Here is an 11,643-nt window from a genome sequence, read left to right as displayed (position 1 = left end):
TTCCATTAAAAAAAAAAAAAAATGCCCTTGACGGTCTCTCCTACCAGCTACTTTCTCATTTCTCTGCTCCACTTCAGAGCAAAATTCTCTCAAAAATACCTACACCATCCTCTCCACTTCCCTCTTCAGCCCATCCCAGTCCTCTTTAGCTCATCCTAGTGATCTGTACTTAATTTTAAAAGTCTAGTATGAAATTTAAAATACAAATAGAAAGGGGTCCACTTTCTTTAATGTACAAAGTATGAGAACCAGTACTAAAGTATACATTTGCTCACACCATTTACATATATATATTGGTCAGACATAATACAGTTCTCTATATTCTCCATATTAACTTTACTATTCTTTTTTCTTTTAATTTTTTTAAATGTTTTTTTATTTCTGAGGGAGAGAGAGAGAGACAGTGTGAACAGGGAAGGTTCAGAGAGAGAGAGAGGGAGACACAGAATCTGAAGCAGGCTCCAGGCTCTGAGCTGGCTGTCAGCACGTGGGGGCTCGAACCCATGAACCGTGAGATCATGCCCTGAGCCAAAGTCATAGGCTTAACCGACTGAGCCACCCAAGTGCCCCTAACTTTACTATTCAAACACTAGAAAGTGGGTAGCAATTTAGGGAGTGTGAAAGGGGTAAACCTCAGAAACACTTTTCTACCATGTTTACTCTACACTGTGTATGGCTGTGTGCTCACTTCTCCACTGCACAGAATTCAGCTGTATATAAAACCGAACTTGCTCAGAAGCTGAAGGAGACCAGAAATGATAGGCCGACAGCCTGGTGCACTATCAGACAATTCAAACGATGATAGTACAGCTACCGGCTTGTAATTTTTAGGCCCCGCAAATAAGGCTTTCTCTTGAAGTTGAACCAAAACCAGCTTCTGTTCCTTAGGCTCTATAATACGTACAGGAGGAGGTTCAAAATTTGGTCTCTACCAGTTACCAATGCGGTCAGCAGTCACCCAGTCTGGCAGGACTCTGTCTTGAGGACCAGCATTTTAGTCTTTCAATTTCATCTTCTGGGTTAAGTTCGCCACCAGAACCCATGAACAAAGTCGTTCCCAGCTGTAACAGTGACAAATGGGGTGGCTGGTGCCCACATACCTCCTCACAAGGATGTTACTCACCCCCTCCCTTGTGCACTGAGAGCTGGCCACTACCACGCTGTCCTCCAGGACAACAGGCTGCCGGCCCAGCCCCGGCCTCTTCCTCTCAGCACAGGGGACCTCTCCCGGCCTCTCTGACCTGCTCAGGCCTCATGGCTTCACAAGCCCCTGGTTTTTCTCCTGCCTCCCTGGCTGCTCCTCCTTGGCTTCCTTTCTGGCTCCTTCCCTGCTTGTCTCTATATGCTGAGGGCCCCAGGGTTCTACCATCAGCTTTCTTCTCCATCATGTAGAATGACATGCATGTAGAAAAGTGTACAAAACATAAAGCAAGACCATTTCTCCATCTACCTTCTTTCTCCAATGACCCGAGGCCGTCACTGGGACCTTGAATCCCACTTTTAAGCTGTTGGTGCCCAGGTCCATATTCCCAGCCCTGACGCCTACCCTGGAGTCTAGACTTCCTTCTACCTACTCACATCTCTTCCTGACACCCAAAAGGATCCCACGCTGAACACATTCAGGCAGCCAACCCCACTGTCGGTGGAGGGCGCCACCGCTCGGTTGGTTGGTCCCAAACCTCCCAAGCCGTCCTTGATTCCTCTGTCCCTTGCCCTGCAGCCACTCTGTTAGCCTCCGGTGCATGTCCCGAGTCAGTGCTTTGGAGACAGTGAGGTGACTGATGGGTGGTCCCTTCTGTCTCTAGCTCTTCTAGCCTTCCTTCATTTTCGTCTTCACACAGAGATGGGTTTCTCTTGGGACATAAATTCTGCTTTACTTCCAATGCCAAGCATATCTGACCTGAGAGAGCTAGGGAAATAAAAGAAAGAACCCAGCTTTCTCCCAGGTCCAGAGCCAGGCTCTGGACATGCCCCAGCGAGAATGGGAGAGCTAAACAAGGACAGCTAGTGGTCATGGGGTCGGGTCCGGAGTCACATAGCCTGAGATGGAGTCCCATTTCTGGGATCACCTCTGGCTGTGCGACCTTGAATAATCCACTCCACCTCTCAGAACCTCGGTGTTCTCACACTGTGAAAAGTGCCCATTTTACAGAGCTGTGTGGGACAGTGGTGGAGTTGCATCTGGTAGGTTGTGTCTCAAAACAAAGGCCGTGTAGATTTTCACCAGGCCCAGAGAGTGGGTCACAGGCTAGAAGTCTTGATAAGCTCCCTAAATGGCCTATAGATACTGTGGGATTTCTGCCTGTCACCAGCTGGTTCTCCACACAGAATCCTTTGAGAGGTGGATTCTCAAGTGTCAGGCCTAGGCCAGCACTGTGCTGTCCTGGGCCTGCCTCACTCAGAGACCCCTGGTGGGGACAAACCTCCTGGCATAAAGTGAGGGGGTCCCACCTTTTCTGAGGTGCTGCTGTGTGCCAGGTACCAGGCTAAATGCTGACACACATGCAGTTACCCCAGCCTCACAAACAGACCAAGCCTCACCTCAGAAATGCCGTTCCTTCACACAATCCATTCCTTCTGCCTGGAACGGCTACACCCCACTTCCCAGGCTCCACTCCTTTGGCCCTCAGGTCTTCACTCCGTCATCACTGTCCGGGAGGCCTGTTCTGACCAAGTGCCCCTTGTACACACTCTCAGAGAACCCTGTCACTCCCTGGCTGCGTGACGTGGGGTAGCTCACGTTGCACTGCAGAGTCTGAGTTTCCCCACTGAAACGTGCCCATTTGACAGAGCCATGCAGGACAGTGGCTCTTAGCAGCATTCATCACAATTTGTACTTAAACAGTTTCATGTCTAAAGTCTGTCTCTCTCACTGGAATTGTAGGTCCATGGGCACAGGGGCCATGCCTGCTCATTCACCGCCCTTCGCTCAGTGCCCAGTACAGCATTAGGCACAGGACAAGCACTCTATACATTTTGATCAAAAAATGTTGAAGGGATGATGATAATAACATGTTTTAAGCACTCACTTTGTGCCATATTCTGTGCTACACTCTTTATAAAAATACCTAATTTTGTCTCTGTAACAACATGAGACCAGGATTAATCCACGTTAAGCTGAGGAAGCTAAGGCTCTGAGAGGATATGTGATTCACCTCAAGTCACAGAGCCAGGAGGGACTGAAGCCAGGACTTGAACCATCGCCACAGGCCATGCTCTTAATCAGAATACTGCACTGAGGGATGGGCTCCTATGTGGAGATGTGAGGGGCAAGGAGGAGCAGCACTGGGGCGGGGACAGAAGCAGACCCTGCAAGGACAGAGGCCCAGGGCGTGTAACAGCCAATGCCTTTGAGCTGGCCCTCACAGGACGGGTGAGGCAGAGAGCCCTGGGAAAGTGCATCACCCTCCATACCCGGTGAGGCTCCACCAGAAAGTGGACGCTACACCAGAAACATCCACTACCTAAAATGCCTTTAAAAAAAAAAAACAAAAACAAAAAAAACTTTAGACTTTCACATGTCTTTGTGTTACTGATTACAAAACCAATACACGTTCATTAGAGAAAAATGAGAAAACCTAAAAACTTTATAAAGAAGCAAATTTCCACCCAGAGAGAACCACATCAGATTGTTACGTGTATGCTTTTTCTTTTTCTATGCGCTCTACACATACATTTCCCACACAACGAAAATCAAATAATATATTCACTTTTATTTCTTCTTTTGTTCACTTATGTTCTTCTTATGTTCACACAATGTTATGCCATGGGTGTTTTCTCACATTATGAACTATTAATTGAAAAAGATTTTTTAAAATACTGGCGTTTTCTGGTGCCAAAACTTTGTAGAACACGTATTTATCATAGAAGTATTGGCTAACACACCAGTAGGTTACACAAACAGGTCTGTGAACCAGGATGTGAACTTGGATGGCTAGTTTATAAAATCCGCCCTGGAGTGTGGAGTTTTGCAGGCAGGGTAGGGAGTAACACATCAGACTCTCACTAGGGGCTATGGCATGCTTTTCGAAAAAGCATGTCCGTTACTAGGACTTAATTTCATATTTGGAAAACTAAAGAGAAAGAAAATCCTTTTTTCCATGATATGAAGTACAGAAATACAGTAGCATTTAACAGATCTTAGCTAGAGCGGTCTGGTTAGAGAAGCCTGAAAAGCACTTTTTCTTTCACTACTTATTATGGTTAATGAGAATATTTTTATCACTAAAACAAAAACTTCCCAATACTTTAATGACTGCTTCTTTCTTCCCCTGATTTGTTATTCAGAGTGGTAGTCAGCATCTTTCAGAGACCTTATTCATTCATTTATTCATCCAATAAACAGTGAAGGTTCTTTGCCCAGCAATCTGCTATCTTTGCCCAGCAATCTGCTAAGCCCTGACCACATGGTGGTGGACAGACAGGCAAAGACTCCCATTCTAGCTGCAGAGACCACTGACGAGGAATTTACCAAAGCATAAAGACCTGTGTTACCTAAATGAAACACTGCTTTTACTTCTTTTACCTAACGATGATATGTAGCATCATTACATATTTTTTCCTATCACTAAAAATTATTCAAAAGTATTTTCTTGACTGTGACTGAAAACTGCTCGTTGTCTTTCCTATAAAATGAGGCCATCTCTTATAGAAACCTTACATCTTCAATGCTTATGCGCACCCCCCAGGCACTGGGCTCCATGCTGCCTTCTTTCAGAGTCCGCATGTGTTGAAGAGCCAGGGTTCCCGTTGTGGCTTTGCCGCAGTTGCTGTGTGACCTCGGACACACTCCTTAACCCTTCTGTGCCTCACCTCCCTTCTTTGCTAACTGGCTGGCAGTAACAGAACATAACCTCACAGGCTGTATGAGGGCTGAGACAACACGTGAAAGGAGTTTTAAGCTTTAAGTAGCACCTGTCGCAAAAGGCCACAAATAACAAGCAAAAGCATTCACTTTTTCAGAGCTTCTGTTCTAGTTGGGAGGCTGACAATAAAGGGTTTTCCAACTTTCCAAAACGTGAAAATCTCTGGAATGGGGGGGAAGGAAGGAGGGAGAAAAAAAGGGGGGAAGGAAGAAGGGAGGGAGAAAAAAGGAGGAAAGAAGGAAAGAAAAAACGCAGGAAGGGCTGTATCAGTACATCCCAGTCAAAAGGGTTATGGTTAATCAGATTCCGTGCACCTGCGGTTCAGTCAGTGCGCACGTGAACTTGAAAGGGGGAGAGGGTGNTGCACAGACCCAAGTTCCCGTCAGGGTCAGGGCCTGGGAGGCTTTATGCAGTCGGTAAATGGTCAGTACACTTTTTATTTCTGTTGCTCATTAGATCACGTATTTGTCTTTTACATATGTAATGCATATTAAGCGTAGGAGAAAACGTAGATACAACTATACTTAAAAGGGTATATAAGGCTAACCCTGCCCACGGAAAACGGAACGGAGGCTTGAACCATCTTATTTTGAAATGATTCTTGCCTTCATTCATGCCGCAAATGAACACGGAGCACCCACCAGCCGTGGGCCAGGTCCTGGGCTCCAGGATGGGGCTTGGCAGAGGACAGGACGCAGGCCATGCGCGAGAGGCGCCTACAGACACCCCTAAATGGAGAGCTGCACCGTGTGATGTGCGCCACCGCCGAGGGACTTCTCTCCCACTTGGCCAAACGAGGATGGTGGTCAGGTTCCCAGAGAGCATAGCTCCGTTTTCATGATCCAAGAAGTAGGTCCAAACGGTAACAGAAACGATGAACATTTCATGTTACCTCGTTCAGTTTTACACCCCTGATGCTTCTTTGAAACCAAGATCATTATCCCATCTCCAAATGAGAAAATGGAAGCACAGATTAACTGACTCTCCCAGTCACATAGCTGGTCAGCCATGAAGATGCTGGGCTGACATCACAGACCTTCTCTGAGCCTCCCTTCCCTTCGGTGTAGAGAGGGAGTGGTCCCTGCATCCTGGCATTGTTGCAAGGATGAAATGATGGGGGGCATATAATGCTTTCACCTACAGCAAGGTTAGCGAGCAGTAATAACAATGACTGCTGTTTGCAGGCAGAGGGGGAACAAGGGAACAGTGGTCATCATTTGTTGGTTTTTTTAAGGGATGACCAGACAGAGCCATCATTTACCCTGAGATAAGTTGCCTAAGTTCCCCCTGGGGCTTTGGCAAGAACTAAGCTGAGAGTCCGTCTTTCTTAACCTCCTCCCTGGCACATTCAGAGGAAGCAGGATGAGCCCTTGAGTGGTCAGAAAGAGAAGGTAGAATGGAGGCCACTGCTTTTGGAGGCCCCTAGGGATTTGCCCTCCTGATTTCTCCCTGACAGCAGCCGCAGCACTGCATTATCTGTCCATCCATCCTCAATTTGGGTAAGGGAAGGAACAACTCTCTCACCTAAAAATAACCCATTATCATCTGAACCAGCTGTGAATGCAAGGAAGAAAACTCATTAGTGTTGAACCCTACTAGGCAGAAATTTTGTAGTTGCAAGTGACAAAACCCCACTCAAAGCGCCCTGTGCTGTAAGGGAAATGTATGGGTACACCTACCTCAGAAGTCTGGGAATGTATTGGATGGATTTGGGAACAGCTGGATGTAGGTGTTGGAAGCGTGCCATCGGGCTCCTATCCCAAAGCTCACTTTCCTGTGTTGGCTTCACTCTCAGGCAGGCTCTTCGGTGCCAGGCTTACCTCCCAGTGGATGGGTGCCTTCCTGCCCAACAGTCATAGTGTTTTAGTGAAGGCCCCTTTGACCTCAGTTGGGTTTTGTAGCCTTAATGGAACCATCATTGAGACCCAAGCGTGGAAGTTCTTATTGGCCTGGCCTGGATCATGTGAGTGAGGGTGAAGTAAGTGCCCCAAAACAAAATCCTGGTACTGTTTCTGAAATAAACAGGAATGGAGGCTGGGCACGCAAAGAACAGGGGCCCACCGCACATGTATGATTCCATCAGTCCTCAGCAGAACCCTGGGAGGTAACTCTTTTCCCTCCCCCATTAGACAGATAGGGGTGCTAAGGTGCAAAAGAGTGAGGAGCCAGGGACTAGCAGAACAGCACCCGCCCCCCAGCCTCCCACCACCCCTGATGGAGTCTCTTTGGGTCTCAGGCACCCTGCAGTCCAGCCCTGCGACTACGTCTCCATCAGGGTCCCTCAGCGGCTCCCAGGAGGACAGCGATTCTGACATGGCCTTCAGTGTCAACCAGTCCTCCTCAGCATCTGAGTCATCCCTGGGTAAGGAGGTATAAGCCCTCGAGGGGGTAGGGACTGGCAGCCGGCCCAGCTCCTTCAGCTGGGCCAGAGCCTCCTTGGGCTAGGCGAGGAGGGCCACCTTTCCCCCTGCATCCTCCCCTTCCTCTGCAGTATATTCACCTGGAGGGAGGAGAAATCTAGATTCGGCATCCCAAAGGCTAATAACAGGGCCTGATGCCCGGGGGAAGGAAGGAAGGAATGGGAGCAAAGTCCAGAAGAAAAACCCCAACAGGGTGTCTCGCGAAATTGTTTCCCCACAAGTTCGCTCCTAGAAGCCCTGCCTTCCTGGGGCCACCCCGGCAGCGCCCACCTGAAAACCACATTATTAAGGTCTGCCCTGTTCTCCCTTCCTGCAGTGACGGCACCCAGCTCCCCGCTGAGCCCCCCAGTGTCTCCCGTGTTCTCCCCACCAGAGCCGGCAGGCAGCAAGAACGGCGAGTGCACGGTGTGCTTTGACGGTGAAGTGGACACAGTCATCTACACCTGTGGACATATGTGCCTGTGCCACGGCTGCGGCCTGCGCCTCAAGAGGCAGGCCCGGGCCTGCTGTCCCATCTGCCGGCGGCCCATCAAGGATGTCATTAAGATCTACAGGCCGTAGCCTGGCCCGCCTGCGGGCCTTGGCCAGAGCAAGGTCACCTTTCTGAAGGCCCCCTGGGCCAGGCAACCACCATGGCCACCAAGGAATCCAAGGGCAGTGGCCGTCCCATCGTCTGCCTCTCTCCAGTGGTGGGCAAGACGCGACAGTCATGGAGCTGAGGCCCTGGGGGTCTGAGCCCAGACAGGGGCTGCTTCTGGCTCAAAAGTGCTTTGCCCCCTAAAAGGCCGTCCCAAGAGCAAGCTCAGGAACTGCCTAGCAGCCCACTCTGTCCCTCGACGCCCTCTCAGCTGGGAAGCAGCATTCTCTGTGCAATGCTTTTTGCTGGGGTTGGGTTGAGTGTGTGTCGGGAGCGGGGGAGGGGAGGGGAGTGGACAGAGGAGAGGGGGAATGTGTGCGAGAATGAGAGAGAGAACGCGTAGGTAATTTATCCAGGGATCCTGGCTCAAGAAGGTTATTTAACACTAAGCAATGTGGAATCCAGAGCCCAGACAGTGTGTGACTAGAAACCGTTCGCTTTCTGGGGAGGCCACGTCAGCTGGTTTTGAATGTACGAAGCCTGCACCTAAACAGAACTCCCTTGGATGATATAGAAAAGGGACGCTCAGATTTTCTAAAGGAAGGCAAAAATAGCTCATTGTTTACAGCTCCAAAGCAGCAACGCCTTGGGGGAAAGGTGGGTGGAGAACATAAAAGAACAATTTGCTTTTTTAGTTTCTTGCTCAGTGCTGGAGGGGAGTTTTGAGGGGTGCTGCGGCCCCACCAAGAGCTCTGGGAGGTATCACCCCCAGAAGCGCTTTCACCCCCTTCACCCCCGACAGCCTAATAATAAGCACAGTGCACCTTGACTAGGTCCCTAGATGATTTTCATCTGTACCACCCCTTGCTGCCCCAAGGAGGAGACAGGCAGCCGGTTCTCTTTGCCCCGGGGGGAGGGAAGGAATCCTGGAGGCAGAGGACTCACCTGGAGTTGGAAAGGCCACTCCGTCTCCCTCCCAGACAGCCCTCCACCTTTCCCGCTGTAACGCCTGGCCTGGCATTCACCAGCAGCCGTGGGGCATCACCAGGGCAACCTGCTGGTGAAGCGGGAGGAGGAAAAGACTTTGCAGGGAGGAGGAAAAGACTTTGCAGCCCGTTCTGATGCTCACCTTCTCTTTTGCTGCTGATTACTAAGATGTTAATTGATCATTAAGATGTTAACTAATAGCTTAGATATTAAAATGCTGACATCGGGACTCCCCCCTCCTTCCCAGGGCTATTTGCAGGCATTTCCTGGGGCCTGGCCCTGGCCCTCGCCCTCCTCACCCCTGCCTCGGCCCATCTCTGTAGACTCCCAGGCCATCTCTGAGCTGAAGGGCCAGCCCAGGCCCCGCTCTTTCCTTCTTGTCCCCGGCTCTGGGCCCAACCTCTGCCTGGTCTTGTGCTGTATCTTGAGGGAAGCCCCTGGGCCTCTCTGATTCTCAGTTACCAGTCCATCCAAGATGAAGCCCAGACCACTGCAAGACACCCTACAAAGGACGCGTATCATTTTTGTTCTAATCCCTAATCTGTTCCTCTGCCGATCCGACGATGGCAGGGAAAGGACATTCAGAGGGTTAGCGCGTTCCCATAACACGTTTGCTGCGGCTCCAGGGACCCAGAGCCCATCCCAGTTGAGCCCTTGGCAAATCAAACCCTATAAAACCCGTTGGTCTTTGTGATACTCTAGGTCTTGGGGAAGCTGCGTCTCTGCCTGGAAGTGGCCATAGTGTTCTGACCCAGTCTCAACTTCAGAACCCGCACTCTTACTCCTGCAAGAACCCATGATGGGTTCTTTTCCCCAGTGAATCTGGGAAACTGGCCCACATTTCAGTCTTGTGATGAGAGAGTTTTTGGGGAGCTCCGGGAAGCCCAGCGTTTGCAAGGGTTAAGAGCTGGAGAAGCAAGGCAGCACTCCGTGGCCCCGCTGAATGTGGCCAGCGGGGGCCTTCCATTTCCCCCACGGGCGATATGGGCACAGGCCTTGTGGGAGGCGACTCGTGACCTCCCCCTCCCCAGACTGGTTCTCCAGGCAGCAGTGCCCCTGCCTGGATCGAGCCATTCACAAGCTCTGGTGGTCTCAGCAGCTAGCGGGAGGCAACTCGCCTTTCCTACCCCTTGCCTTTCCTGCCTGCCCCGCCTGGGCTCTGGCCAGGGTCATGTACAGCCACCATCAGGAAACCAGTGGCTGAGGGCCCGGACCTGAGGTGGAGCAGGCCACGCTCCCGGTGACCTGTTACCTGGGACAAAAGGAGAGCTGGTGGCCTGTTTAACTCGCTCCGCAGCTGCTATAAATAGCCTCCCTGTTTCCAAGAGGAATTAAGGGGGTGTTTATCTTCTAAAAACCAGACATTTCCTGATGCTCTAAACTGATTTATTCAGTGCTCTAAAGGAGCTAGCTGCTCACATGGCCCTCACGTGGCGGGAGAAAGAGGAAAGGGAACCCCTCTTTTTTATGTCACATCATTATGTGCCTTGGCATTGGGCTAGAGAGGCGTCTTCATGCATTAGTCCTGTGAGGCAGGCCTTAGTATCGAAAACACCACTGATTATAAAATACACCATTTTATATACTGCTAAGAGGGGAAAAGGCTGCCAATTTTAACTGCAAGATGCCACAGCTGTACAATTCATTCTAATCGGAGACTTGAAATGTGGGAAAACTGCGCAGCTTAGGACTGATGGAACACGGGGTTATCCCCATCTCATGGGTAAGAGAACCAAGGCCCTGTGAATGAAGTGACTTAAGATCAAACGCACTAGGTGACAGGGCTGGGATTCAAACCCGGGAGTGCCTGGTGCTGACTCCCACACTCTCCACTGCCTGGCCCCAAGCCCCAGAAAGCTTGAGACTGCCTTGAGTTTTCCTGAAACTTCTCTGGGCAGTCCCTGGGGGGAGCCTGCACCTGTATGGAGAGTTCTAGCCCTAGGCTGTGGTCCCTCTGCCACCCATTCCCTGGAAGGTCAAGTGGCCTGCCTTTCAGGCTCATTGTCCCACTGCCCACCTGCTCCTGGCAGAGCTGAGCTGTGTGAGGTCCTGAGTCCAACCTGAAGGCCTCCTTTTGTTACACAGGAGCGCACCTGTGGGGCAACTTGGGGAAGCAGGGGAGCGCCTGGTCCCGCCACCGTCCTGGGCCTCAGCACCCCCCCCCAAGAAGGGATTCCAGGGGTAAGAAGGGGGAGACCAGAAGACCCTCCCTTGTTGTGGTCTTGTGGCTGTTTTGAACCATCAGAGAAACCGGGCTGTTTGCAAGTCAAAACAACCTTTTTCTAGTCCGTGCCCAGAACTGGGAGTCTTCTGGGATTTAGCTACACGGGACAGCTGCTCCCCTAAGTGCAGCAACACTTTGCTCAACCCCCACTCATCAGCACGGCCTCTTCTGGAGCCGGTGTTGGGAATTGAGACTAAAGACAAAGCCTGCAGGAAGCTAATGGTCCAGAGCAGGAGATGGACAGATTTGTAAACTTTGAGTTGATCCCCCTGGTGTTGGGTCCGATGCTAGCATGCAGTAGGTACGCATTAAAGGTTACTGAAGAAATCAGAAATCAAGTTATGAGTGCTCAGGGGTTAGTAAAACATCACATACACACACACACACACACACTCACACACGAAGTCATTCAACAAACATCTGCTGAGTGCCTACAAGGTATGGGGTGCAGGGAATGAAGAGCTAAGAGGACAGAGCCCTATCTCTGCCTTCAGAAGGAGAGACGTTAACAGGATAATGAGACACTGGGGATAGGATCCTTTGGGGTTTCTTGACCATCCTGTCGCCTTT

General features: G+C 50.5%; 1 protein-coding gene across 1 annotated transcript in view; it reads left to right on the top strand.

The window, feature by feature from the left end:
* The window catches only part of NEURL1B (neuralized E3 ubiquitin protein ligase 1B), a 34,170-nt gene extending 25,517 nt beyond the window's left edge, over positions 1 to 8,653 (top strand). Inside the window, exons 4-5 of the mRNA XM_077757316.1 lie at positions 7,102 to 7,227; positions 7,602 to 8,653. Of these exons, the coding sequence (XP_077613442.1) occupies positions 7,102 to 7,227; positions 7,602 to 7,846 (371 nt within the window). The 3' untranslated portion in view covers positions 7,847 to 8,653. The remainder of the gene's footprint in view (positions 1 to 7,101; positions 7,228 to 7,601) is intronic.
* Positions 8,654 to 11,643: the final 2,990 nt, after the last annotated feature.

This window comes from Crocuta crocuta, unplaced genomic scaffold (assembly GCF_008692635.1).
Source record: "Crocuta crocuta isolate KB4526 unplaced genomic scaffold, BGI_CrCroc_1.0 scaffold131, whole genome shotgun sequence".
NCBI lineage: Eukaryota > Metazoa > Chordata > Mammalia > Carnivora > Hyaenidae > Crocuta > Crocuta crocuta.
This window is presented reverse-complemented; position numbering and strand designations above follow the sequence as displayed.